At 40.0% G+C, this 27,339-nt stretch overlaps 1 protein-coding gene across 2 annotated transcripts; it reads left to right on the top strand.

Annotated features, from left to right (window-relative positions):
* Positions 1–13: 13 nt before the first annotated feature.
* On the top strand, positions 14–21,730 carry CEP97 (centrosomal protein 97). 2 transcript variants are annotated; one of them, XM_065829381.2, is made up of 11 exons: positions 14–280; positions 3,019–3,161; positions 4,474–4,632; positions 5,033–5,134; positions 5,707–5,820; positions 9,096–9,262; positions 10,515–10,679; positions 12,409–12,542; positions 13,066–13,819; positions 14,878–14,953; positions 15,666–21,730. In XM_065829381.2, exons 1-11 carry the CDS (start codon positions 226–228, stop codon positions 16,374–16,376), a joined length of 2,580 nt encoding a protein of 859 aa, XP_065685453.2. In that variant the 5' UTR covers positions 14–225; the 3' UTR covers positions 16,377–21,730. The 2 variants fall into 2 exon arrangements, with proteins under 2 accessions (XP_065685453.2, XP_071664702.1); XM_071808601.1 differs by lacking the exon at positions 14–280 and adding an exon at positions 569–645.
* Positions 21,731–27,339: the final 5,609 nt, after the last annotated feature.

Raw genomic sequence — 27,339 nt, 5'->3', positions numbered from 1 at the left:
GCAGGCAGCGCCTGCCCGGCCAGAGGGGCAGCGGGTGAAGGGCCGAGCGGGATCGCTCACGCCGGCCAGACCTTCTACTGTTCGGTTAAAATCTCGCTAGGCGGCTCCATATGTGGGACGTGCCATCCTACCGAGAATAAAAAACACAGTTTTCTCGTCAAGGAAGCGAGGCAGCCAATCAGCGTCCAGGACTCGGTTGCCTGGCGGCGTTAGCAAGCGGGAAGAATGGCGGCGACGGGGGTTGCGGCGAGGATCGAGGCTGTCTCACCGGGTGAAGGGGGTAAGGGGAGCACCTAAGGCAGCGAGCCTACAGGGGGCTGCGTGGCCGGGTTGCGGGTGTTGCAGGCCGGCGGGGGTTTGTTTGGGTCTCCGTTGTGTGGCGCTGAGCGACGGGGGCGCGCAGTGCGCTGTGGGAGCTGTAGTGCGGACAGTGCGAAGCGGTCGCAGCGGGCGCGAGATCCGGACTACAAATCCCGAAAACCTACGCGGCCCTCCCTGTGGGATGTGGGGGGGGGCTCGGCTGAGGGGGAGCTGGGGGGGGTAGGGATGCACCCCATCCTTTCGGGGATTAGGTGGCAGCTTGGCTGCTCTCCTCTTTGCTCTCCGTGTTTCTCCAAGCATGCAGCCGGCACCTGAGGTCCCCAGGTAGGACTGGAAGCGGTCAGGCCAGCGAGGGGACGAGGAGACCGGTATGGAGCGCAGCCCGTCCTCAGGGACAGGGTTGCCACGCAGCAGCAGGTTTGGGTCTGGGCATGAACGGGGTGTGCAGAGGACTGTTCATCCTGCTGAGTCTCGGGCACCTGACCAGGGATTTGCTCACAGTCTTGTAGAAGGTAGGCCAGGAGCTGAAATATGGCCCCTTTTTCCTACAGTAGAGTGTACAGAGGTCTTGGGAGGCAAAGAGTGGGCAGTTTCTTGCTTCCTGTAGCCGAGTCTGAAAGGACAGTATGTTATAATGGCAGGTCTGTGTGCGGGTCTGGCTTTGAAGGCTTAAGGGCTCAATAAGTGTTCATAACTGCTATGTGAGTAATATACAGCTCTGAAATTTTTTTCCTGGGTACTGAGAACCTATTAGGAAAATCTGATTTCCAAAATGTTATACTAATTAGTCTTTATGGTATGAAATCATGTTAACTTTCTTAATAAAGAATATATAGGTATAGTTCATATTGTATGCTGAGTAGTCATGCTTTAGAAAGCAAACTAAAGGACCCCAGCAAGGAGGAGAAGGACAGGCCCCCTTCAACTAGGGACCTTTGCTCCTCCGAGGCCTCCAAAAAGGATACCCCTGGACAACCAAGATAGTGCCAGTATAAGTAACTATAGTAAGACTGACTTCAGGGATGTCTAGATCAATAGAGAAGCAGGTGCATGATGACACTACAGAACTGTAGTTTTTTTGCGAGTGGTTGTGTGTGTGTGTGTGTTCAGTAGTGGTTAGTCAAATCATGTTGTACCTGAATGCTTGAAAGGTATAAGAACCACGTGTAAGACCACATTCCGGGGGCCCCAGTTTGAATGGGGCACCGCATGTGCATGAATAAAAGGATTATTCTTGTGATTCTGTACTGTGGGTCTTAACCACTCTCCTTGGTGGGCATGGGCCCATTGTGAAATTTTGTATCAAGCCTTTGGATAAATCAGAAGATGCAAGATTTCCCTGCTTAGTTAAAGTGACCAAGTGATTATAGAGCTGACTACTTAAGAAACATACGGTGCCTTCTCCCTGAATGTGCAAAGACAGGAGTGTGACTGTTTATGGTGCTGCTGGCTCTGCGTTGCTGCTCTTCAGAGATCTTCAGGTGGCTGTGGATTTGAGAAGCAATGGATATGTAATAAATGTCGTCAGAGATGCTTCTTAGAAAAGCATATACTCTAGCTGACAAAATGGTACACCAAAAATGTGTGTCTCCATCCTTAACATAACCAAACTCTGCAAACTATGAGAATATTCGTATGAAGTGCACATTAGGGTAAGAACACTATTTTGGAATGTGCTACTTGAAAAGGCAGCATTATTTACTGAGCTGATAATAAGAGAAGAACAAGCACTACAACAGAGGCTTAATGTGTGAAAATTATTATTAGCAAGTGCCTTCGTGGGTACCCAGTGATTCATGTTCCCTGTAGATGGCAAATGTTTTCCTTTTAGCTTTTTATAGTAACGAGTTTTGTAGAGAACACTTTAATTGTGTGTTCTGATAGTTAAATGATATGCCAGCCTATTTACAATTTACTCCTGCCCAAATGTCACCCATAGTGTAGTATGGCTATATGAATTGGTCCTTGTTCTGACTTTTCACTAGGTACTTTGCTGGAATAGCCTATCAATACAGTTTGAGGACACATGCACCAAAATTCCAAGATGAGATTCACTCAGGGATTTGGTCAGTCAAGTCCGGGAGTGGAATCTTTGGCTCAAAATTAGACACACTCCCTACCCATTAAGCTAAGATAGTTAAACACTTAGGATTAGGTTTTGCAGCAGCCAAACTGCTAAAAGGAAGTATGTCTTAAAATATCTGATAGCAAGTTTTAAATAGAGGGCTGAATCTTAAGTTCGCGTCTTTTCTGAAGCTGAAACATCCAGCTGCTGTCAGAGGGTTGTCAGTTTCTCTTTCACAGGCTGAAACATCTGCTTTGAGTTTGCACCTAGAGTGCACTTTAAAAAAAAAAAAGGGGTGCAGGCTAATAATATTTGGCTAATGATATTTTTCCTTTGAAATACAGAGGATCTGTTACTGACTGTCCTGAATTCTTTATTGGGATGGGGCCTGGAATCCCGTATCTTCCAGTCACTGGACCAGTTAGTCTAATGTGTTTGGTCTGAAGTCATTTGCTTCAGTTTTACATGGAAAAGAGAGTTAATTTGTATTTGCAAATTAGCTGCATGCATTATAAAACAAATCTGTTTATCTTGCTTTGCTTTTTCAGTACATGTTCTCACATATGAAGTGTTGACTTTGGGGTACCTTATTTCTTTTTTTTTTTTTTTTTTTCCTCTCTTTTTCTTCGGAGGTTTGGTAGTCAACTGGTCAGGTCAAGGATTGCAAAAACTGGGCCCAACCTTACCTTGTGATGCTGATACTCATACTCTGATTCTGGACAAAAACCAGATAATTAAATTGGAACACTTGGAGAAATGCAGGAATCTGATGCAGGTCAGTATTACTAGACTTGGATTTGCTATGAAATAATGGTACTGGGATGCTAATTAAAATACTCCTGCTTTAAGGCCATATTATATAATTGAAGTAAATTAGCAGTTGCTGTCTTCCTAGGAAAATAAATGATGGTTAACTAAAATAGAAAGCTTTGTTTTCAGTGTAACTCTACAGTTGATAGTGGGGGAGGCTGTATTGCTAGTTACCTAGGTAACTGAAAATGAACTAAATTAATCCTAATGGGGCATGTCATAAGAACACTTGTAAAACTCACTGATAACCCATTTTTTCATACTTCTTAGCTTTTGAATAATTGAGCTTTGTGACCTTAAAATAGTTTTGTTTTGTCTTTCCTCTCTGTAATTGTAAGCATCCAGACATGCAAACAGGACTCTACTCTCCATTTGGGTTTCAGAACTCTTCACGGAAAGGAGAGGATTAATAGCCTTCATTTATGAGAAGAAAGAAAGCAATTGTGGATTAGATTCAAATAGAAAAATAGCAAATAAAAAAATGTGAAGGTGGAGGGTTCTGTGTAGTCTTGTTAATGTATTGAGTCATGTAGCCCCTGATGTTGTTAGTACTTATCCTTAATTTTAATACTAGCAACAGTCCATTTAAGTTTGTGAGGGTATTGGGTGCTTGCAAAAATCTGAGTATTAATCCTTCTGGGGCAAAGCTTTACATGTCCATGTTAATTTTCACTAAAAGTGGCTCCAGATAGACTTTGAAGTCACTTAGCAGCCTCTAGAGACAAGTTAAACTGAGATGGGAGAGGTGGGGTTTGTTGCTACAACAAACCTTCACCAGTCTGCCAGCTTGGTGTTCATGTTATTAATGTGTATGTCTAATCAGGGCTTATCCTTTAAAAAGTGATTTACAGTGCTATTAGCACAGGACCTTTTTGAGAATCATATGAACTATATTTTGTCCTCTGCCATCCTGACATTAAGTATGGTTTTTACACTGGACATGGTGAAACAGTTTACACAATGATTTGGCAATTCTGATTTTAAAATTTTATTTTTGTATGATGTAATTTCTCATTCATTCTCCTTTATTCAGCTGTTGCTAGGAGGATTTCCTCTGAAGTTTGCAGAGTGAGGTGTGAAGACTGCTTTCTTTGATCAGTAGTTCACTTCATGGCCCTTGCAGTTTTTTATGTCTGTGTTATTTGCTTGAAAATGGAATATCTAGAATGAATAAATTCCTGTTGGATTAGATTTTTAACCACTGAAAATAAAAGCCTGTTCTTTCTGTGCAACTTAATAATTTAAACTATTTCTTTTATTTGTGTGTCAATCTGCAGCTCTCTGTAGCCAACAATCGTTTGGTGCGAATGATGGGTGTAGCAAAACTGACTAAGCTCCGGGTGCTAAACTTGCCTCACAATAGTATTGGGTACGTGGAAGGGCTGAAGGATTTGGTGCACCTGGAATGGCTGAACTTGGCAGGAAATAACCTTAAGGTAAAGTATTTAGTCTTAACAGATTTCCCAGAATCTAGTGTTGCAGAAGTTTTGAAAATGCTGCAAGGGAATCTGAATATGTTTCTGGTTTTGATTTGAACAAGAATTGAAGTTTTGTGTCTACTGGTTTAGGAAACAGAAGAGGGCAACTTTTGAACAGGAATTGTCTGGGGGGAAGAAAAAAAACAAAGTTTACTATCAAAATGTAATGAGAATTGGGAACTAGTTCCCAAAATAGGAAAAGAGTTATCTGTAAAACAAAACTGTGTGGACACATGTTTTTCATTTTGGGTTGCCGGTGCTTCTTAGCTTTCAAAATAATTTATAATTATTGCTCTCTGGTTTTATTTAATGACTAAAAGAGAGTTACTGAAAGTAATTGACTTCTTTGTTTTTGCAGGCCATTGAACAAATCAACTCCTGTCTATCTCTTCAGCATCTTGATTTGTCAGACAATAACATAGCTCAATTAGGCGATCTTTCCAAGCTTACATCACTGAAGGTAGATGCTATTTTATCTCTCTTTTTGTTACATTCTTTGCATAAAGAAATTTTCTCTGAAAATTGGTGCCTTTTAAAGCATTCATTATTCAAACACTAGCTCGTAAAGCATTATAATTAATCACTATAATTTCTAGTGGGAAGCATGTAAGAATAATTTTCCTTGTTTTCAAGTTGCAGGAACTGAGGCGGTGCTTTTTCTGTAACCACTCTAATATTTTAATATAGATAATAGGGTGAGATCTTGTTTGTAGCCCTTGGTTCTCATGTCAAGAATCAAGACAAAACATAGTGTTAACTCTTTCAGCATGAACACTGTAGAGAAAAAATGTTTCCAAATACATTTTTTTTTTAACTGTGAGTATACTTCAGCTCTGTATTTTAAAATGAGAAGGTTTTGCTCTAAAATACAAAAGTTAAGGGTTTTTTTTTCTGGGATAAACAACAGTAATTGTGATGATACTAGAAAGCCTTAATTAGTTGTTTTGTGTGTATTGTGCAGGTATTGCCTGAACAAAAAATGTGGGGATTTTGAATGAACATACATTTCATCACTGTATGTTTATTTTATAGACTCTGTTGCTACATGGAAATATTATAACTTCACTTCGCACTGCCCCTGTTTGCCTACCTCAGAATCTGACTGTTTTTTCTCTGGCAGAAAATGAAATCAGAGACTTGAATGAGGTAAGATATAGAAGATATATCACCCTGTCTTTAGGCAGACTGAAAGCAGATAGCTGGATAATTCTTTTGATGATGTAACTGAAAATGGGCACTCTTCTTTGAAACAACCCATGTTCATAGAAGTCACTTTTTAGTAGTTTATATGTAATAACTATACTTGCATTACCTGCATGAGCTAGGTGATACCTTTTAAAATTTGTTCTTGAAAGACACTTTGCCTTTTTTATTTTTATATTATTCAAGGATGTCATAAGTATGCTATAAGGACTAAATTCATGGAGAGCTTTTCATGATTGTCCGAAGGTTGAAGGCTGAGCTGATTAATTGCTGCAGAGGGTTTCTGCAGCTGCTGTGTTTAGAGCAGAGGTTTGAGTTGTGCTTGTTGCAACTTAATGTTTTTGGACTCGTGTGTTGTTTAACCTATTTCTCAAATGCTATATAAGAGAAACAAATATTTTACCTGAGATTTTTACCTTTGTTGTGTTGTTTGGGTTTTTAAACATAAGTAGCACCCAAACCTGTCAGTTGGGCTTCCATGTTGGAAGAAAAATCTTATTTTGGTAATACATTTCTCTTCAAAACAGGACAGGGTTTCTCCAGCCTTTTGGCTTACCTTTTTTTTTTGTTTGTTTTGTCAAAGTCTAAATGCCTATTGTAGTGAACTGGATTCATAGGAATACTGTACTTTTCACAGAATTACAGAATGTTAGGGATTGGAAGGGACCTTGAAAGATCATCTAGTCCAGTCCCCCTGCCAGAACAGGAACACCTAGATGAGGTTACATAGGAATGTGTCCAAGTGGGTTTTGAATGTCTCCAGAGAAGGAGACTCCACAACCTCTCTGGGCAGCCTGTTCCAGTTTCTTCTCATATTGAAGTGGAACCTCTTGTGTTTCAGTTTGTACCCATTGCCCCTTGTCTGACTATTGGTTGTCACCGAGAAGAGCCTGGCTCCATCCTAATGACACTCACCCTTTACATATTTATAAACATGAATGAGGTCACCCCTCAGTCTCCTCTTCTCCAAACTAGAGACACCCAGCTCCCTCAGCCTTTCCTCATAAGGGAGAGGCTCCACTCCCTTAATCATCTTCATGGCTCTGCGCTGGACTCTCTCAAGCAGTTCCCTGTCCTTCTTGAACTGAGGGGCCCAGAACTGGACACAATATTCCAGATGTGGTCTCACCAGGGCAGAGTAGAGGAGGAGGAGAACCTCTCTCAACCTGCTAACCACCCCCCTTCTGATACACCCCAGGATGCCATTGGCCTTCCTGGCCACAAGGGCACAGTGCTGGCTCATGGTCATCCTGTTGTCCACCAGGACCCCCAGGTCCCTTTCCGCTGCATTGCTCTCTAACAGGTTGTTCCCCAACTTACACTGCACCCTGGGCTTGTTCCTGCCCAGATGCAAGACTCTACACTTGCCCTTGTTGTATTTAATTAAATTTTTCCCTGCCCAACTCTCCAGCCTGTCCAGGTCTCGCTGGATGGCAGCACAGCCTTCTGGCGTGTCAGCCACTCCTCCCAGCTTGGTGTCATCAGCAAACTTGCTGACAGTGCACTTTGTTCCCTCATCCAAGTCATTGATGAATATATTGAATAGTACTGGTCCCAGTACTGACCCCTGAGGCACTCCACTAGATACAGACCTCCAACTGGACTCTGCCCCTTTGACCACAACTCTGTGGCTTCTCTCTTCAGCCAGTTCACAGTCCACCTCACTACCCGATCATCCAGACCACACTTCCGCAGTTTAGCTGCAAGGATGCTGTGGGACACAGTGTCATATGCTTTACTGAAATCAAGGTAGACCACATCTGTTGCTTTGCCATCATCTCTCCACCTGGTTATGTCCTCATAAAGAGCTATGCGGTTGGTTAAACATGACTTCCCCTTGGTGAAGCCATGTTGACTGCCCCTAATGTGACCCTCTTATCCTTGATATGCCTTGAGATGGCACCAAGGATAAGTTGTTCCATCAGTTTCCCAGGGATGGAGGCAAGGCTGACAGTTCTGTAGTTACCTGGGTCCTCCTTCTTGCCCTTTTTGAAGACTGGAGTGACATTTTCTTTCCTCCAGTCCTCAGGCATCTCTCCCATTCCCCATGACTTGGCAAAGATGATGGAGAGTGGTCTAGCAATGACCTCAGCCAGCTCCCTCAGCACCCGTGGTTGCATCCCACCTGGACCCATGGGTTTGTGGATATCCAGGTTGCTTAATTGCTCCCTAACCCAGTCCTCATCAACCAAGGCAGACTCCTCCATTTTCCTGACTTCCTCTGGGGCCTCAGCAGTACAGGGCTCCTCAGGACAGACTCCGGCAGTATAGACAGAGACAAAGAAGCCATTCAGCAACTCTGCCTTCTCTGTATTTTCTGTCACCAGGGCACCCACCTCATTCATCAGTGGGCCTACATTGCCTCTAGTGTTGGCTTTATCTGCCATGTATTTGAAGAAGCTCTTTCTTTTGTCATTGACCCCTCTTGCAAAGTTTAATTCTGAGGAGACCTTAGCTTTCCTAGTTGCCTCCCTACATCCTTTGACAACAGCCTTATATTCTTCCCAAGTGGCCAGCCCCTCCTTCCATGATCTGTAAACTCTCCTCTTCCACTTGAGTTTGCCCAGCAGTTCCCTGTCTAACCAAGCAGGTCTCCTTGCTCTCTTTCTTGGCTTCCTGCATGTTGGGATGCTCTGATCTTGGAAGAAGCAGTCCCTGAATGCTAACCAACTATCTTGGGCCCCTTTATCTTCAAGTACCCTTTCCCACAGGATTTCCCTAGCAATTGTTTGAAAAGGCCAAAGCTTGTCCTGCTGAAGTCCAGGGTTGCAATTCTGCTTGGTATTCTGTTCCTGCCACATGAGATCCTGAACTCCACCATTTCATGGTCGCTGCAACCAAGGCAGCCCTCAACCTTTACCTCTTCAACCAGACCCTCCTTGTTAGTGATGAGATCCAGCAGCGCTCCTCTCCTAGTTGGCTCATCCACCATTTGCATCAGAAAATTTTCTATATGTAAAGCCTCATTCCTAGATTTTTAGAGAAGCTATTACTTTCCAAGGGCTATAGTACTTACAGGAGAATTAAGTGGAAAATAGCAATAGTTTATAGAAGTTCCTTTGAAGATGTTCATGTTCAAAAGCAAATGTGATTTTCAGTGTATGTGTAATTATGTTGGTTTGTGTGAGATGTCTAGCTGCAACTAGGATGAATATGATGTATTCTGTAGACATTTAATGGGTTCTGTTCAGTTAACAAATATGTCTTGTTTTCTCAAGGTTTCTTTCCTGGCCTCTCTTCGTCAATTGGAACAGCTGTCGATTATGAACAATCCTTGTGTGATGGCCACACCTTCTGTCCCTGGCTTTGACTACAGGCCATATATTGTCAGCTGGTGTCTGAACCTTAAAGTTCTTGATGGATATGTGATTTCTCAGAAGGAAAGGTGACATAATAATATTAAATCTCAAAGATTATTTAATAAAGTTTGGCTAAGCTGAAATAGCATTTTTATATAATAAATAAATGGAGAAGTGCTAATGATCTGAAATTCTGTTTGTTTTGCTAATGACAGTATGAGATACAGGCCAATTAACTTTGTTGCTTTTGCTAAATTTTTGATCTGTTGCACTGTTATTATTACTTAAGAAAGCAAGTTTATTTAGATAGCAGTGTAAAGTTACGCTTCTGTTGTGTTACTCAGTTCACAGCAGCACTTTTACAAAGCAGAACTGTGGTGGCAAGTTATCAGTTATGTCTTATCCTTTCCAAGCTTACAGCCTCTGACTTTGCAGAATGAGACGATCAACAGACATTAAAGCTGTTATCATGGGGGAAGCTGAAGTGGGCCTTTATAAAAAGGGCCTGATTTGTATGTGCATTTCTAGATTTGGCTTTTTTTTTTTATCATGCAAATATTGTGCTCAAATCACATGTTGCTATGTCATTATGGTCATATCACTATGATATCTGTATGATGGTATAGTGGTCTTAAAGTTCTTGACATCAAAATAATCCAAGCCTAAATATTATCCAGTATAAACACATTCTAGTCAATACATTAATGTATTCCAGGACATACACATCTCATTTTTTGCTTGTTACTGAAATAAAAAGCTGTCTTTCTGGTCAAACGTAAACCAATTCTGTTTCACTATAGCATATTATGACTTTCTGAAAAAGTTACCTGTAAGAATTCTAGATTTTTTTTTTTTTTCATGACTAATGGGGACTTCTTTATTAACTCTATTTTTGTGTACAGATATGTTATATTAAATGTTCTCACACTAAAGAGCATTTAATTTCAAAACAAATTTAAGTTGTTGAATACTGTCAGCAAGATTTTCTCTCTTTGCATATTCTGCGTGTTTGTGTGAACTTTTCTGTTTCTGTGAAAGTTTTGCTGATAAATTGACACAAATGTGTTTTCAGTGCTCAAAGACTACACACAGATAAAGCAGAGACTGCACAGTTTTGGTCAGAGGTTTTTTTTTTGATTGTTTTATCAATGCTTATATGAGGGAATACTTTATTCTGGGAATGAAGTTCGCAGTTCCTCTGGGCACTGCACATGTTCCAACTTTTGATTTTGTTTTGTAGATTAGCTCATAGGTACCCACTAAAAGAACAGGAGTCAAAGGAGAGTTAGGAGTTTTATGCCATGTGTTGATGGTGATCGTTTTCCCCCTTTCTAACAGTTTGAAAGCAGAATGGCTCTACAGTCAAGGTAAAGGAAGATCCTATCGACCTGGGCAGCATGTTCAGCTAGTCCAATACCTGGCTACTGTTTGTCCTCTTATATCTACATACGGTCTCCAGACTGAAGAGGATGCCAAACTGGAAAAAATACTGAGTAAGCAAAGGTGAGAACTTCTTGTTTCTCTCCTGTTAGTGAGTGTAATTGAGAACATATCATATCTAACACATAATAAGACATATAAATAAGATTTCCTTTTAAGTATTTCAAAGCAACAGTGAGGACAGGAGATGGGAAGAGTAATGGAGGTGCAAGTTGTGTCCCAGAGGGGAATGCAAGACAAGACAGCAGCAGTAGGATTGTATTTCTGCTTGCTAGGGCACCTAGGGGCAAATTCTCTATTTTTCATTCTGTGCTCTGTAGGACATGGAAGGTGATTTGTGTTAGGACTGTGATTAAAGTAAACAGGCTACCTACTCAGATTTTTTTTTTTTTTTTTCCCCGTGGAGAGTGAGAAAAACCTCAAAAAGGAGCTTGGATTAACTTTTGTTCTAATTATAAATGAAAGCTATTTTGGCACACTAGAGTATTGGCCGTTTTTTTTGTTGTTTGTGTGTTCGTTCTTGGTTTTAAAGTTAAGGTTGTCCCTTGGGGGACACTGTTTTCTGTCATGCCCTTGATGATCTCTGTTATGTGGCGCCTCGGGTCTGTCAGCAGAGGCCTCTCTAGAGCCTGCTATTATAGTTCTGCCAGCAGTAGCTGTTTTGCTAAGATCTATGCAAGTAGATGGGGAAAGTTACTGTGATGCCCTTTAATCGCATAAAAAGGTGAACTAATTGGCATTAAAAGCCAGAAAATGTAATAATACAGGACGTATTGACAAACTAGAGCAGAAGACTCAACTCAAAGGAGCAGGCTATGTAAGTGACTTAGTGGTGGAAAATTGGGCAACAAAAGTGTTATGGTAAGCAGAAGGATGGCATCTCATCGAAAGGGCTGAAAGCTTGGGAGCATCTGGAAGGAGCTACTGTATACTTTGTCAGTGTAGATCGATCTCCAGGAGGAAATTATAGAAAAGTTGGGGCCATTTCAGAGGAGAAGATACAAGAAAAGCATATTGACATTGGAGTTTCTAGCTAAGTGCTCTGACATTCACCTGATGTTTCCAGGGAAAATTCAGGAAGTTGGCTTACAAAATGTAACTTCTTAAAAATTAAAAAAACAACAGAAAAACACCCTCACAAAAAAAAATCACCCCTCAAAATCCCCCTCCATAAATATATACATATATGCACATATATACATGATTTATAAGGCAGTTTGACTTCTATCTCATGATCTTTGAATTCAGCTGGGCAGAAACAACTTGTGTGTTTTCTCAGTTTGTAACAGATTATTTTATTTTTGTGGCAATGTGTGATTTGCATGAGGATTTTGTACCTTTAGTAACAGGAGACCCTTCGCTTGATTCAGTCATTTTCAAAGGTAGAAGACACTTCCTCCATTCCTCAAACTCCTCTACACATACAAGCATGATGTATCCCACAGCAGACACTTAAAATAACTTCATGCCTCTCTTGTGCGTAGAAACACTTCATGGTTTTCAGTCTGTAGTCAGAATTGCCTGTTGTTGTGGTTGGTTTGTTGGTTTGTTTTTTAATACATGTAACGAAGAAAAAAGGGCAGGAGGAAGGGGAACAGGAGCAGTTTGTGCATCCCCTGCTCTGTGAATAGTCCTGTTGGTGTCTTGTAGGTGTAGGGATCTGCATAACTAGCCCCTTGTTTAGAATGGTTTGATCACTTTTTTCCTTTAAAGTAGTTCATAGTTTTTTAAGTGTCTTCTGTACGAAGAAAGTTTAAAATAAATATAAAATCTGTTCAAACTCTGTGCTTAGGCTCCACCAGAGGCAGTTGATGCATCAAAACCAAAATGAAGGACCACCTACATCATCTACTCCCAACAAAACACTGCCAGTTACTTTTGAACACAGCAGTCCAGCCCAGCCACCACAGATAGTTCTTGAAAGGGGTAAGAAGCCAGTCTGCACCTGTGGTCTAACTTGTAGAATTTTTTTTTTTTCTTTGCATGGATAACTTCATAGAGAAAATTTCAGAACAGGGCCCTGTTATTATTTTACTCTGTTGATTTTTGGAGATTTTCAACTGAAGTTATACTTTGTTTTCTAAAAATACATTCTATAGTTATTTATGTCTTAAAATACTAGTAAGATTGTTAGGTGAAAAACACGATCCAATAAACTAAAGAGTTATTACTTGGACTGTGCCATCTGGTAGAAGTGTAACTTCTTCAAGAGAAAGAAGTTTGTGCAATTTACTGTACGCAGTATCTGCAAAGTTTGTGGATGTTACAGTGATATGTATTTATTGTCCTTATTGTTATATAGAAATAATGCTTATCATTAGTAGCATTTTAGATCTTCTTACACGCCTGGGTTCTAACTACCTAAAACAAATTGTGAGTCTCCCCTATGAATTAAATTATGTTACTGAAATACTATGACACTCTTGAGTGTTACTTTCTGCCTGTCTAGAACCTATCGTCCAGAAGAATTCTTGGGTTGGACCGAGTGGAAACGATGATCATTCCTATGCAGTAAAGAACACTTTTCTTCTTGAAAGAAGATTTCACAAGGAGCTATACCTTGAAGATATACAGACAGATGAAGACAAATTGAACAGCAGCCTTTTATCCTCAGAGTCTACTTTCATGCCAGTTGCTTCAGGATTATCTCCAGTGTCTCCTACTTCAGACCTGAAGCTACATGGAATCAGTTTGGGCTCAGAAGATTATGATGACACAGTGATCAAATGTGTTGGAGATGTTAATAGTGGAGAAACAGCTGTCAAGCAAGAAGCTTCATGTGTTATAAGGGAGAGCTCGAGCAGAGCAGTGGGAAGTGTGGAAACTCAAGAGAATATCAAAGAGAGTGGGCTGTTGCCTTCTGATCCAGCAACAGCTAGCCTGACTGCTAACACTAGCAACTGTTCAGCATCCTCTGAAGACCAAGTTCTGCGCAGTCACCTCAGCACCTCAGTAGGTGCTGAATCGGGGGTTACATCTCTCTGTCCTGATCAGATGACAGTAGAAAGTTCTGGTTCACCAGCTGTTGTTGATCAAGGCGCAGCTGAACTGCAAAGAATGAGCAAAGCAGCTACCAAGCTTCAAGCCTGCTGGAGAGGATTTTACACGAGGAACTACCATCCACGAGCCAAGGAAGTGCGTTATGAAATTCGGCTAAACAGAATGCAGGAGCACATAATTTACTTAACTGATGAAGTAGAAAAGTAAGTTGAGGTCATGCTGTGTATTTTCAAATCTGAGTAACTATAACCATCATTCCAGCATATCTCGGAACAGTTATAAATGTGTCTTGATATAAATACAGCAGAACCTAGCATTGGTAATATGAAACTCTGATTACAGTAAAGGGTTGGTTCCTGTAAGATAAGCACAGTTATGCACATAGCTGTTCATACTCTCAAAGTGCCTTCTCTGAGTGGGTTGAGTTAGAATACATTTTTTTTATTCACATATTAGCAGGACTTGCATGTTTCACTGCATAACCAAAATAGAAATTGCAAAGTGTGAATTTTTTTTATTTTTTTTTCCTCCTCACTTGTCTCTAGCAGTTACAGACTCTATAAATGAAGTGTCCGTGTTGACAGTTATTGCTTTGTTTCTGGTGAAAAGGATTATTTTTGCCTTGCATGATACAGTTTTAAAGTGTGATTCTGTGCTTGGTTCTGTATTTTTTTTTCATCCTATGAAAGAGATCAATTTCAAAGTCCATCAATTTGTAAGATATAAATTGTGGATTTAGTTAACATCTTTTTGGATCAGCCTGGGGACTGGCAGCCCAACTAGCTCTTCTCTGTTGCTATTACAAGGAACTAAATTTCTGTGAATTAAGCTGAGCTCTCAGTGAACCTCTAGAAACTTTCAATGCTTACACGCCATACTTACATGCAAGTGATAGCAGACGGGGAGACCATAATTTGAAATTAAGAAGCACTTTTTTTTTGGTGCAGGAAAAAGAAGCATGTCTACCTAAAATGAAGAGTTTAGGTTCATTTTACAAAAATACACTTAAGGTATTGGCAAGTCAATAAATGTGCTGCAGCAAAAGGAAGCAGAATCTTAATGTAGCTCTGAAAAAAGAAACTTCAAGTCAGCAACTGAATATTGAAGGAAAGCCAGACTGCAGTACTGTCTTAATGTTAGGTTCTGTTGTATCTTTCAAAAGTACTGTTATATAAGTAGGCATTTTTATGTATTCTCGTTGATCTTGTTACTCAAATGTTGCTTACTTAGGCTGCATAAATTTGCGTGTGTGTTCTTGCAGACTAAGAAAAGAGAGAGAGGAAGATAAGATTCAGAGGCTTGTACAGGAGGAAGCTGTGAGGTTTCTTTGGAACCAGGTAAATAATTTTAGTCCTCTTAGTTTTCTGCTTACATATGAATTTGAAAAGCATACCGTAGATCCTGAAGAGGTAGTGAATATGGTTCATTTTTTTTGCAGTGATGACTTGGGTGGTTTATGGGAATCTAATTGCCGTGTTGTGTGCTATACTGCTATTCTGAGAGGAAATAACATTCAGAAGTACTAGCACAATAAGACTGGTTTTGTTACAAAAGGCTAAATTATAGCCTGGTGTGAGAAGGAGGACAGAATGCAAGGGAAGCTAAAGAAATGTAGCAGAATTGTGAAGAATGATGCAACTGCTAGAAGGCCAGGGCAAAGGAAACCATGACATGCTGTGTTGCTTGTGAATAATTAATTTCTAAAGTAAAAAAGTTAATAATACATATTCTAATAAGCTATTCTTCCAGAAGTAAGCATAGGTTATTTCTTAAAGGTTCCCCAACCTTTCTGTTTTTAAGCGCAGATTCCTTTTTCTTCAGGTATTTGAACTAGGAGGCTTGTGTGCTCTGTCACTGTTGGGAATCTAGATTTAAAAGTCATTATTTAACAGTGGGAAGAACATATTTTCCCTGAAGGTATAGCAAATCTTTTGTTAGTTCACTTGGTCTTAAATTTTATACTAGAACTTTGTTACTGATAGCAAGAAATACTCTAGAAAATACTTTCTTAATTGCATTTTATAATGAAATCCTCTCTGTATTTTACAGGTGAAGTCCCTTCAACAATGGCAGCTTTCAGTGACACAAAATTTAGGTGCCACATGGCAACCTGAAATCCCCTCAGCCAGTACATTCTGTCCATCTGAACCGTCTGTTCAGTCATCCATACTAGAGCAAGAAACCCCACCAGATGTTAGTTCTGCTTGGTTGGTTCCAGCTGGTGGTTTTCCTCAGGAAAAGTCTACATTGCATTTCCCAGATTCTGGTTTTCATTCTTCCGTGGCTGATCAGACTCATGCTGGTGACTTGTGTAGCTCTGAAAAGAGTTTAACAGAAGGAACTGAGAGCTCTCTTTCAGTGGAAACGGTCAGACAATGTGGTGATCCTGTTTCTGCGTATTCTTCAGATGTAGAGGATGGCCATGGAGAGCAAAGTAAAGAGAGCTCTAGTAGTGAGCAGGACAACAGACTGTTACAACAGTATTTGAAATCTGTTCAGCAACTGGAAGAGGCTGATGAAGGGACAAATTGCAATGATGAAACAGAGGGTAGCTGGCCACAAATTGCTCTTTCAGCAGAAAGCCAAGATTCTTCATCTGATGCTGTCTCTGTAGATCTTCCTCAAGACACATCTTCCCCTGCCCGAGGTGAAATCAGTCAGACACCAGAAAGCTGCAAACTGAATTCGGGAATAGTAGAAGGGAAGCAAGCAGACTGTGATTCTTCATTTCAGATGTTGCACGTTGGGATAGCTGTATAGTAGTCTCAGTTCCACAAAGGACTAGGGGTTCCATTTCACTTCGTTTTTGCCATTTATACAAAACTTATTTTTAATGTATACTGTTTCAGATTTTGACTCATGTTACTAATTTATGTTTTAATTACTATTTTATTGATGTTGCTGAGGACTGACACTAACTATGCTAACCTGAAATCAGCAAAGTTCTCAGTGACAGTAATTATGCACTTTATTTTAAAACATAAAACTGATATCCTAATAACTGACTTCCATTAAATTAATTCTGAAGATTGGGAATGGGTGGGGGAGGGGTGTTTTCTGTAAATTCACTCTGGTGAATGTGTTAGCAAGTATTTCCTTTTTTTTTTTTTTTTCTAAAAAGGAGGATTGAGTTATTTCAAAGAGAAGGAAACAATATGGGAAGAAATTGAGTCAATATAGGCTGTGTGTGTATGTATGGATACAGCTTGATGAGAAAAGTGAAAGCAGTTGCCTTTCAGGCTTCTTTTGACTTTAACAAGAATAGTTTGGTCAGTGTTTCAAAGAAGCATTCCATGAAACTGGTGTCTAAGTCAGTGACTTTTTTGTCATTTACTTGAAGCTGCTGGCTAGGAATTAGGTCATTTACACACGCACTGAAACAAGGACTTACTGGATTCAGACCTTAGGGAGCTTCAAACAAACTTTCACCTTTGTTTGCCCTGGGGTTGAATTTCCCCACTTTCTCAGGTAAGACTTAAAGTGGAACCAGCAGCAGCCTTTACTAAATACACGTTTCAAAAGGGCCTGTGATTTGGGAACATGGTTTCCAAGACTGCACTGCTGTATTACAGCAGCAGACTTGGTGACACATCTTTTGCCTCCACCAGGATGCTAAAGTCACTGGGATTTGGATCTACATGGCTTTCAATACGTTAATGTGTTTGATGAATCACAACTACTTCTGTCTACAGGCATAAATATTAAAAGCAAATGCCATGACTTAAAACTATTCTTTGACATCAGGTTTGTTGTCTTCTTCTCTGTATGCCCAGTATTTGACATTCTGATGATAAGTAGATGAAAAGCTGTATTTCTTCCCTGTTGGCAAATGTGCTAAGTTACCTAGGCTATGGTTTCTGCTTAAACACTGCGCAAGCAATAGCATTTATATCTTGCCTAGCCATTGCTGTGTTGTTTTTTAATGGAAAAAGATCAGGTATCTCAGTGTACTGCAAAAGTTGCAAGGGAAATCTGTTTTGCCATGTGATTTGTGATAGAAACTAGTAAAATAGAAGTTGACATTGTGACTTCTAAAGGTTAGTTCAGTTTGCCAGTACTGTGTTTTGCAACGTGCACTGCAAGACCAGTGTTTCAATAGTTTGCTAATATTAACTTCTCAGATATAAAGACACATGCATGTTATAATTCTCAGAATCTACAGGTTAACTTATGGTGCTATAGTGTCATTAAAATCAGCTGGTGCTGTTTTAAAGTGACTCTTATGGCCATGTTACCATGTTAAATAATATAATTTTTGTAGAAGCTTTGGCTGTTTGTCTACTTTAAGTTATGAGCTGAAATTTACCACTACTCAGGAGTTTGGCATGAGGCCAGTATCCGCTTGAGGCCTCAGAATAGACTTTATTTAGAATATAAATGGTGTAATGGACTTGTACCAGCCATCTGCCCAGTGGTGAAGTTCACCTTGGAAGAATAAAGCTTGCTTCTGTGTATAGAGTAGCCATCATCTCTTTTTCCCCATCCTTCAAAAAAACGAGTTCTAGAGCACTGACTTCTCAAAAGAGCTGTCGCTGCAGTCAAGCTGACATTTGACTGTGCCTTGCATACATGAGAGCATTTTAAAAAAAGACACGACAACTGAGGTGGTAGATTCTTAACATGCTATTTTTTTAACTCAGTCTAATTACAACACATTTGTAGCATAACCATATTCATAGTTACATCATAGACCATGAGCGTGCATGGGTATCAAAAGTGGTACAGGTGCATTAATGTGTCACAACATCTGATTAACTGTGCAAAGAAGCAGGTAGTCTACACTATCATACCCTTGTCCTCTGAAGGTTCTCAACTTGAAGTTAAATCTGCCATGCTTGGAGATCTCAGCAGTTCATAGGATTTGCCACTATGACTGTCAATCTATTATAAAAAGAATCTTGTGTAAACCTTTAAAAGTACTTCTTTTTGGGAGTTGAGAAAAATTATTCCTCTTTAGGAAACAGTGGTTGGACCTTACACTCTGGAGACAGTGGTTGGATATAAGAAATGCTCAATTCTTTTTTTGTGGCAGAGTGCTGTGCTAGCATATGCAAGACCTGGAAGAAACTAGATCACTATCTTGATAAAAATATTTTACTTACTGAGAGACTATGTATTTTGCTGTTTTGTATTATTGTCACTTGTGCTGCAGGATTGAAGGGGGAAAACTTGGTGAAACTTAAACATCTAGGACTTCCATGAAAAATTATTTACATTTTCTTTGTTATTAGGGCTTGCAAACAGAAACACAAGATGACTTATTTGAATTAATGCCTAGGTCAACTGTTGGCTTTTTTAAACTTGCAGCCTGTATATCCAAAAGTGTTTCTATGAAGGTACAGCGAACTTTGTAGCAACATATATTCAGCTTTATCTCACTTTTTTGAGGAAGCTATGAAAGATTTTTTTTTTAATGTTCTGAAAAGTATCTTGCATGTGGAGATGATGAGTTGCCTAAATATACAGAAATCACAAAGAATAATGACGTTTTGGATTAGTTTTTATGGGGTTAAGTGTAATTAGGTTGTATATACACCAAATATTTTCATCCCAACCATTAAAATACATAGGGAGAAAGACATAATCGGGGGGGGATAAGGATTCAAACTGGATATATACTTTAAAATGGCTTCTCTAAGTCTGTTTTGAGTCATGATATGAAAGTATCATAGTTTAATATATGGCATAACATTTAGTCTTTGTGTAAGCTTTCTTAATCTAGGTACATAATATTACTTTACCTGGATAGGGATGCACAGCTCCCTTTGGAGATGATTGAAATTTCTTAAAGGAATCAGAAGGCCTAATATATGAAAATCCGTGTCTGAAATTTTCTTATGTTAATATTGTGTGTCTTTCAGCATTTTCCTTTTGCAAGGTTTCATATTCAACAGAAGAACGTACTTTTTAGGAGGAAAGCTTGTTTGTTTTAGTTTGTCCTGGGCTGACCATCCAGTGCTGATGGCAGAGATTACTAATGGTTGGTTGTCAGGCAATGTTGTCAGCTCTGCTGTCAGTACGTTTTTAGTGCTGATTTAGTTTGCTTCAGAAAAATCAACTAAATATCTCTCAGACTAATTATTTAGACTGTGCCACACTGCTGGTTTTGCCCAAAATGAGGCAGCTGGCACATGCAAACCTCTTTCAGCTGGTCTATAACAGAAATTACTCTTCTGCCTGCTTTTCTGGTGGTAGGGACAAGGGGGAAGGAGGAAATGCATTTGTGTGCGTTTTCAGGTTTAGTCTGTGATAGCAATCATAAAAGAGTTGGTATTAACATTTCAATTTTCTCAATTATTTTTGTATTTCTTTTAATCAAAAATACATTTTCTACTGTATGTGATATTTGATAGACATTGTACCAGATGGTATTTGAAAGGGAAAAGAATATAATGAAAGCAGGCCTGTTCACATTTTATATCTCAAGGGGTTTTTTTGAGGTGTTTGGATTGTATTGATTCCTCTCTGTTAGATAACTTCTTTACAAAAGAAAAACACAAGGCAATGCCTCATTGATGAGAGTAAATTTATATTTCTGCTTTCTTCCATGAACTGATCTTAATGGTCACAACTCTGTTTTTAGTACCTAAAACTGTCATTTAAATGAATAGGAGATTCAGCAGCTGAATGAATACAGCAACTGTGATGTTTGATTTTTTTTGTTGGTTTTTTATTTGATTTTTTTTAATGACTGTTCCTGTGTGGTGCTATTTTGTAAACAAATTATATGTGGCAAGGATGGAATCTTTAAAACTTACCAAACATTGGCCTAACTCTGCTTTCATTTCCTTGAAAGAAGCAAGATCATTCCTAAGCTGAGTCCTTGTGAACTGACTGTCTAAATTGGGATTTTATCATATTTACATCTCCAGAAGTGTTCTTATATCACAAACCAAGAAGGCATTAAGACTGCAGATTTTATGCTGTTTCTTCTAAAACACAAATATCTTTCAGCAAATCCTTGAGAATGTCCTTGTTAAACTAAATTGCAAAAGCCTGTTTGTTTATAGTTAAGTTCCTTAAACCATATATCCTACTATTTGCATGCAGCAATGTAAATAATGCACTTAGCAGCCAGTCTGTCTGTATATAGAAAACAAGTATGTGGGTTTTTTCTCAATAATATTTGTATGTCATTGAGCTTGCAAATTGTTCCTGTTTTTTATGGATTTGTACATATTGTCTGTAGAATGCAAATCTTAATTTCTACTTCTAGCAAGTGGTTTGAACAAAAAAATGAAAGATACATTCCTTTGAGAATACCTGGGTACTTCTTACTGGACTTGAAATTACAGTGTGTGTCTCGCATAAATACACTTTTTCCTGAGAGGATAGAATTGTAGCATTTAGTGGAGACTGGCTAAATGACAATAAAATGTAAAAACTGGTCAGTTCCCCTGCTTTTAGCTGGTGAAAAAGAGACTTGGTGTTTTTCCTGTTGTATTAACTTTTTTTCCTTGAGGACTGTGCCATCCAAATAAGTAAGCAGCAAGTATTCATGAAGTCTTTCAGAAAGTCTTTTTTCATTGTTACAGTTTGTTTGATTTCCACCCCGCCCCTGCCTCCTGTTTGGCTTTCTAGGACAAGTTACTGAGAAACACTTGCATTCTATATGCCTGCCAAAAAGTTGGGACTTTCTGTCTATTTTTAAGTGCTTTCTTTATGTCAGCAGTGGAAGAAGCACAGGATCCTTTACTTGCAAAAGCATAAAACAGTATTTATCAGGAAAGGTGCTTTATCTCTTGGAAAGTGCCACGCCAAATTTTATTGTGTAAGAGCTCTCATTAAGAAACTTCTTTTCGAGCTTCGTTACATCTATAAGTATCTGGGCCAAATTCACCTGTAGCATAATTCTACTGAATCAATTTTTTTGAGTCTTTCACAGTAGTATTCTACCTCTAAACTAGAATCTGAAAAAAGAACAATTAGGCAATGTTTTGTCTTTCTACTTCTCACTGTTTTCTGTAAAGAATGGGGGGTGGTTAAACTGGTACAGTTCGTATATTTTCTATAAGTGTGTACATTTCTGGATTTATTGTTTCTTAAATATTTTGTTTGTATCTCTGAGTTTTGAATTTCAAATAAATTATTTGTACGTTTATTGAAAACGTTAATTTGTACTTGGTCCTGGCTCTTACAGCTAATGGTCATTGTCTTAGCAGCGGAGGACCAGCTCTTTTGGAGATAAAAAGTTTAGAAATACAAGACAGTGGTGGCAAGGTAAGCAGGAGCATTCCTGACTTGGTGCAGCTGCAGCACCTAATGGCTGCAGGGTCCGTGTTGGAGGCAGTAGGAGTCTGGGTAGGGCACCTGTAATTTACACACCCATGGACTGGGCGATGCCACTGCAAGTGGTGCTCGTGATTTGCAGACCTTCATTTCTGTCGCTCTCTTTCATACTCTTAACTCCCTACTGTGTTCAACCTGAAAGATGTGGCAGTATTCGGTACAGAGCTTTGTAGAAAGAGAATTCGGGCTGTGGGCTTATCAAAGGAAACACAATTGCAAAGCATGTTGTTCCCTTTCCTGCTGTTTCGGTTTGGTCAGATACCTGCTCTGTGGGCTTAAATAAATGAAGATTGATTAAACATCTTTCAGACTTCAACAGACAAACAGTCCAGGAGCTCAGACATATGTGAAAATTGTGTTTTACTGCAGGACAGTCATCCCAAAGGTTTAAAAAAAAGAAAATTGTGGTTTTTTTGTTTAACTCGCATTTCATGCGTGGAGGTTAGGGTGTATTTTTTAACTCTTTACTATATGTTTCCACTCGATTACACTGAAGAAATAAGCTGAGGTTTTTATGTGTCTCGCATAAAAACTTCCTTTTTGCTCTTCTGTGAAGATATTTGAAGCACAGAAATGGGCATAGCTAAAGTGACTTTGGGTCTTAAAAGAGAGGAGCAGTGCTGTTTTCCCTTGGAGTAAAGATTTTAAAACTGTACATTTAATTATAAATGCTGTGTGTTTTAGGGATAGTAACCATAACTCTTCAGGAGCTCAGGTTGAAGGTCCCTCATCCCTGTTTTTGATTCATATTTGTAGTAAGATCAGACATTAAAATCTTTGGCTAGAGTTGGACAATAAAGGGATTAACACATCAAGTGAGTGGACCCAATTCTTTTCAAATGGAAATAGTTAATTTTAATTTTATGGGCTGAAATTATGCTTATATATGCCAGGAGCTGAGTTTCTTTTGTGTGTGATGGTGTGGTTTGAAAAATACTGTTAATTCTATGTAACATCATGTCTAGATAGTAGGTGAGGTGTTTCTTCCGTTCACTCAGGTGTTACATTGTGAAACTATGTTTTCTCTATTGATACAATTGCAAAAGCCCAAACCGCGGTGTCCAAGTATAGTTTGCATCAGTGCATCATTGATTTCAAGACGTAGTACTGCATTTGTGAAGGCTCTGTGGTGATACATATAATGCTGCAATTTGGGGTATAGGTAGAAGGAAGTATTACCTTGGCCTCCATCGAACAGAACATAGAGATCTTGACAGACTTTAATACATGGATGTTGTGGTGGAGATGGACAAATGACATAGACCAAATTCTTCCAGGATGAAAGTAGTAGATGCCATTTATTGCCACAAGTGCATTTTTATACAGTTTTACCAATTCATGTGTCTCTTCACTATTGGTTACAAGTTACACCAGTAACATCTCATTGGCTAATTTTGCTATCATCAATGTTACTCTTCTACTACCTTCTCTCTCACGGATACACGTTAATATCTCCAGGCACTCCTTTACTCCCATCTTTCTCACGGGTAGGCCTTAATATCTTCAAGGCTAATTTCTGTTCCCATGCCCTCCGTCAGGGAATCCATAGACCCACTGTAGTCCCCCACACATGGGCTTCCTCAGCTTTATCTGTGTCACTGATGGAGCTCATTCTCATTTTCTGTCTGTAGCTTGACACAGCTTTTACCTATACAAAAGGATATTTTCAGGTATGTCCCTTGTGACACTCCATCATAACTTACAGGTCTGGAAAGGTGAATGCAATGGCCACAAGCCTTTCAAGTAAACCAACATGTTCCTTGGTCTAGCAGCATCAAGATCATGTTAATGTGCCACCATGGGCAACTGTGCTTGCTGTCCCAGTGGGGACTTCTTGAGGATTGCTGGAACCTTTTCAGATACAGCCGAAGTAATTTCTGGTAGAATTTTTGAATGTGAGGGGATTGAAATTGTTCAAGTCTACCCTCTTTTTTTTCCTTGTCAAGATCCTGTTTGCCTGCTGTCGTGATTTTTTAATCCCAGCCTTCAACTAAGCACCACACAGCTGCTTGCTCACTCCTTGCTGGTAGGATGGGGGAGAGAATTGGAAAAGTGAGAAAACTCATGGGTTGAGATAGAGACAGTTTAATAGGTAAAGCAAAAGCCACGCACACCAGCAAAGCAAAACAAGGAAATCATTCACTGCTTCCCATGGCAGGCAGGTGTTCAGCCAGCTCCAGCAAAGCTGGGCTCCATCATGTTGAACTGTGACTTGGGAAGACAGATGCCATCACTCTGAAGGTCTCCCCTTCTTCAGCTTCTATTGCTGGGCATGGTGCCACATGGTGTGAAACATCCCTTTGGTAAGTTGGGATCAGCTGCCTCAGCTGTGTCCCCTCCCAAACTCTTGTGCACCTCCAACCAGGGGCGTTGTGAAAGGGAAGGAAAGGCCTTGGTGCTGTGTAAGCGCTGCTCAGCACTACAGGAAACATCCTTGTGTTATCAACTGTTTTCAGCACAAATCCAAAACACAACTCCATACTGGTTCCTATGAAGAAAACAAACTCTGTCCCAGCCAAAACCAGCACTGCTGCTCTTTCTGGTACGTGCAAGACAGCATTGACCAAGGGAAAAATAGCAGAAGATTGTGTACAGGATGCCCAAAAGAAACCAATCACAGCCTTTGACTTAATTTCTCTGTGAAAACTGTGAAAGGATACCCCAGAAAATGTGAAATCTGTGGCATGTTGTGTTGAAATTGTCCATCTGTTGGGCTGAAAGCGATAAACTATTACAAAAGCCTAAATAGCCCTCAAACAGTGTAGGGTTGTGAGGAACAAGCGGTATAGCAGCCAGGGTTGTTTTGTTTGTATTGGGCTACGCTGCATTCAAGCAGCAGTCTTTGTGATGCCTCTTCCTGTTGCTTTTGTTCCACCAGCTGCAGTTTTCCAGTCCCTTGAGAACTTGTAGCATGTTTTCTGCTGTGGGAAGTGCATGGAAAATGAACCGAGGAGTTTACCACTGCTTGTGTGTACAGAGGCTGTGGGACCTGAGGAGAAACAGGAGACACTGAGAAACTCTACAGGCTGAACTCTCTTTTCTTCCTTCTGTCATTAGCCTCTTCAGCTTGAAGTTAAAGCCAAATGCATGTGCTTTTTGGAGCCCCTATTTTCAAACGTTAGATGATGTGAAAAGGGTCTGGGGCAGTACCAGATCAGCAAAAGACTTCTTCTAACCAAGTCAAATATACCTTGGTTGTTTTATGCCTGAAACCAGGAGACTTGTTGAACTTGTATGCAAGGTTGGAGTGTAACTTGCTCTTTTAGGAACTGTGGGAGAACACCACCAGATGGTTGTATAAGTGGTCACAGAAGTGATATAGGGGCAATGTGGCAAAAGGAGACTGGCTGAAGATGTGTACAGAAAGAGAACAGGGTGGGTGGTATTCTTGTCAGGCTCTGTCCAGGACTGTTGAATGCGTTATTAAATTAAGGATCAGTTCAGTAGTAAGTAGTGCATCCAGGATTATATTGTGTATTGTTGATGATTATTTGCAGGTAAGGGAAAGAAGTGCAATGGGCCCAATGGTGTAGCATAACTTCACCTTACTACATGCAATTCTGGAAAAAGAAATAAGGAAATATTAATTATTTTTTCCTTATCTCGCTGTACTCATGTCAAAATAATTGCCAAGTGCTTCTGGTGCAATAAATCAGGAGGGATGTAAGGTGAGTGACAGCTGCTGAACCTGTAGCTTTTTGTGGCTAATGACATCTAGATGTTGTGTGTGGAACAGACTTCACCAAAGCCATTAACACTTAACTGAAAACTAAGCAGCTTTTTCAAGGTCCCTTCTACAGAGTGTGGGGGCAGAGGTTTGGTTTATGGCCTCTTCATGCACAAAGGCTTACCACTTTAGTGATTAGAAAACCACACTTGTTTCATTATTAGGTCTTCATCAAGGCTAACTACAATAAAAACTGAAGAATTTATAAACAAAAGTAGTGAGGATCCCTTGAAGGATGGCGAAATATAGAATGTGGTGGACACTAACATAGCTGTACTAATTTTCTGTGAAAAAAAGCACAGCTTTTGTCATTGTTGTTTTCTTCCATGCCCTCATCCCCAACATCACTTCAGTTATATTACAGAGATGGGCTTATGCCTGGCATTTAGCACACTAATTAAATAGGTTTACCTTGGGTCTTACTTTGAACTGAAGAGTCTCTAGGAGAACTTGACACATGGTGTGCCTCATGAAGGAAGGGTGAAGAGAAATTAGACTGCTACGAAATTGATAGACAATATAGAGAGAGGAAAAAAATCATTACCAAGAATCTTTCAAGATCCCATCTTTTTAAGCATTCTGCTTATGCAGCCAGATGGCTTTCAATTCTTGACCGACAGTGCATAGTACTAATAAAAGCTGGTGTCTGTTGAGACTTTTGCTTTCCATCTCTACAAGGTAATCACCATTGTAATGTGAGGGAAGGAGGAGAAAAATAGAAGTGATATCGCTTCTAACTCATTCAAAACAGCTATGGCTGATGGGGGTGGGGTCAGGAGAGAAGAGGAAGTGTTTAATACTTATAATGGCTAAAGTATTATGTTTGTGTGAATATTTCAGCTGCTCTGTCTTATTGTGTGCACTTGGTTTTAAGCAAGCCAAGTATTCCTTAGTAAAGATAAGGTTGAGCCTTTGACTGGTACTCATGCAGACAACTGATGGCAGGTGAACTTTTTGAAAAGAAGTATTTACAAACTTGTGCAGTGTTTATGTGTGATAGTAAATTCAATTGCAGCTGTCCTGTTACCAGATGGAAAGTGCTGAACTCAACACTCTGTGAGTCTCCTCGGGCATTTTGAAGTCCTGCCTTTAGTGCAACTGGTTTTGCCCAGTTCTGCTGTCCTGTACCTGTCTCCCTCACTCAACCACTTTTGCTGACCTAAGGCGCAGCCTCTCCCCAACTCATAATCTTCCTGATACTCAAGACACAGCTTCTTTAGCTCCCTCCCATGTCGACCTTCAGAGTCCGCAATGTTTGAACTATGATGGTTCCCGTCAGAGCCTTATCTCTTGCCTGGGGATGTGTCAGGGCAGGTCCCAGACAGGAGCTTGGTAATGTCACTTGGGTCAGCAACATGGGCTTCTGCACTAGCCTCCCTACATCCTGTTTTCTTTGGTTCATCTGCTGCGAGTCAAAAATTACAGGGTCTTTTTGTTTTGTTTTGTTTTGTTTTTTAATCTCTCATTATGCAATGCCTTTCTTGGCAAAAAAGGATGCCCGGAAATGAGTGCGTGTGCGATTGTACGTGTTTGTTGTTGTTGTTTTTTTTTTTTTCCTTAGGATCACTATTTTCAGTGCGGTTGAGCCCAACCACCGCTGCACAACCGCGCCAGGTCCGACCGAGAGCTTCTCCCATCGGGGCCGGGTCCTTCAGCAGCGGCCTGCGCTCCCTTCCCAGGCCGGCCCCGCGGTGCCGCAGCCCCGGC

Source organism: Patagioenas fasciata, chromosome 1 (genome assembly GCF_037038585.1).
Source record: "Patagioenas fasciata isolate bPatFas1 chromosome 1, bPatFas1.hap1, whole genome shotgun sequence".
NCBI classification, from domain to species: Eukaryota; Metazoa; Chordata; class Aves; order Columbiformes; family Columbidae; genus Patagioenas; species Patagioenas fasciata.
This window is presented reverse-complemented; position numbering and strand designations above follow the sequence as displayed.

Coding starts and splice junctions, on each gene's coding strand:
- CEP97 (XM_065829381.2), top strand. CDS start 226: ATGGCGGCGACGGGGGTTGCGGCGAGGATCGAGGCTGTCTCACCGGGT. Junction 3,162..4,473: donor AATGCAGGAATCTGATGCAG/GTCAGTATTACT, acceptor GTCAATCTGCAG/CTCTCTGTAGCCAACAATCG. Junction 14,954..15,665: donor TGAGGTTTCTTTGGAACCAG/GTAAATAATTTT, acceptor TGTATTTTACAG/GTGAAGTCCCTTCAACAATG.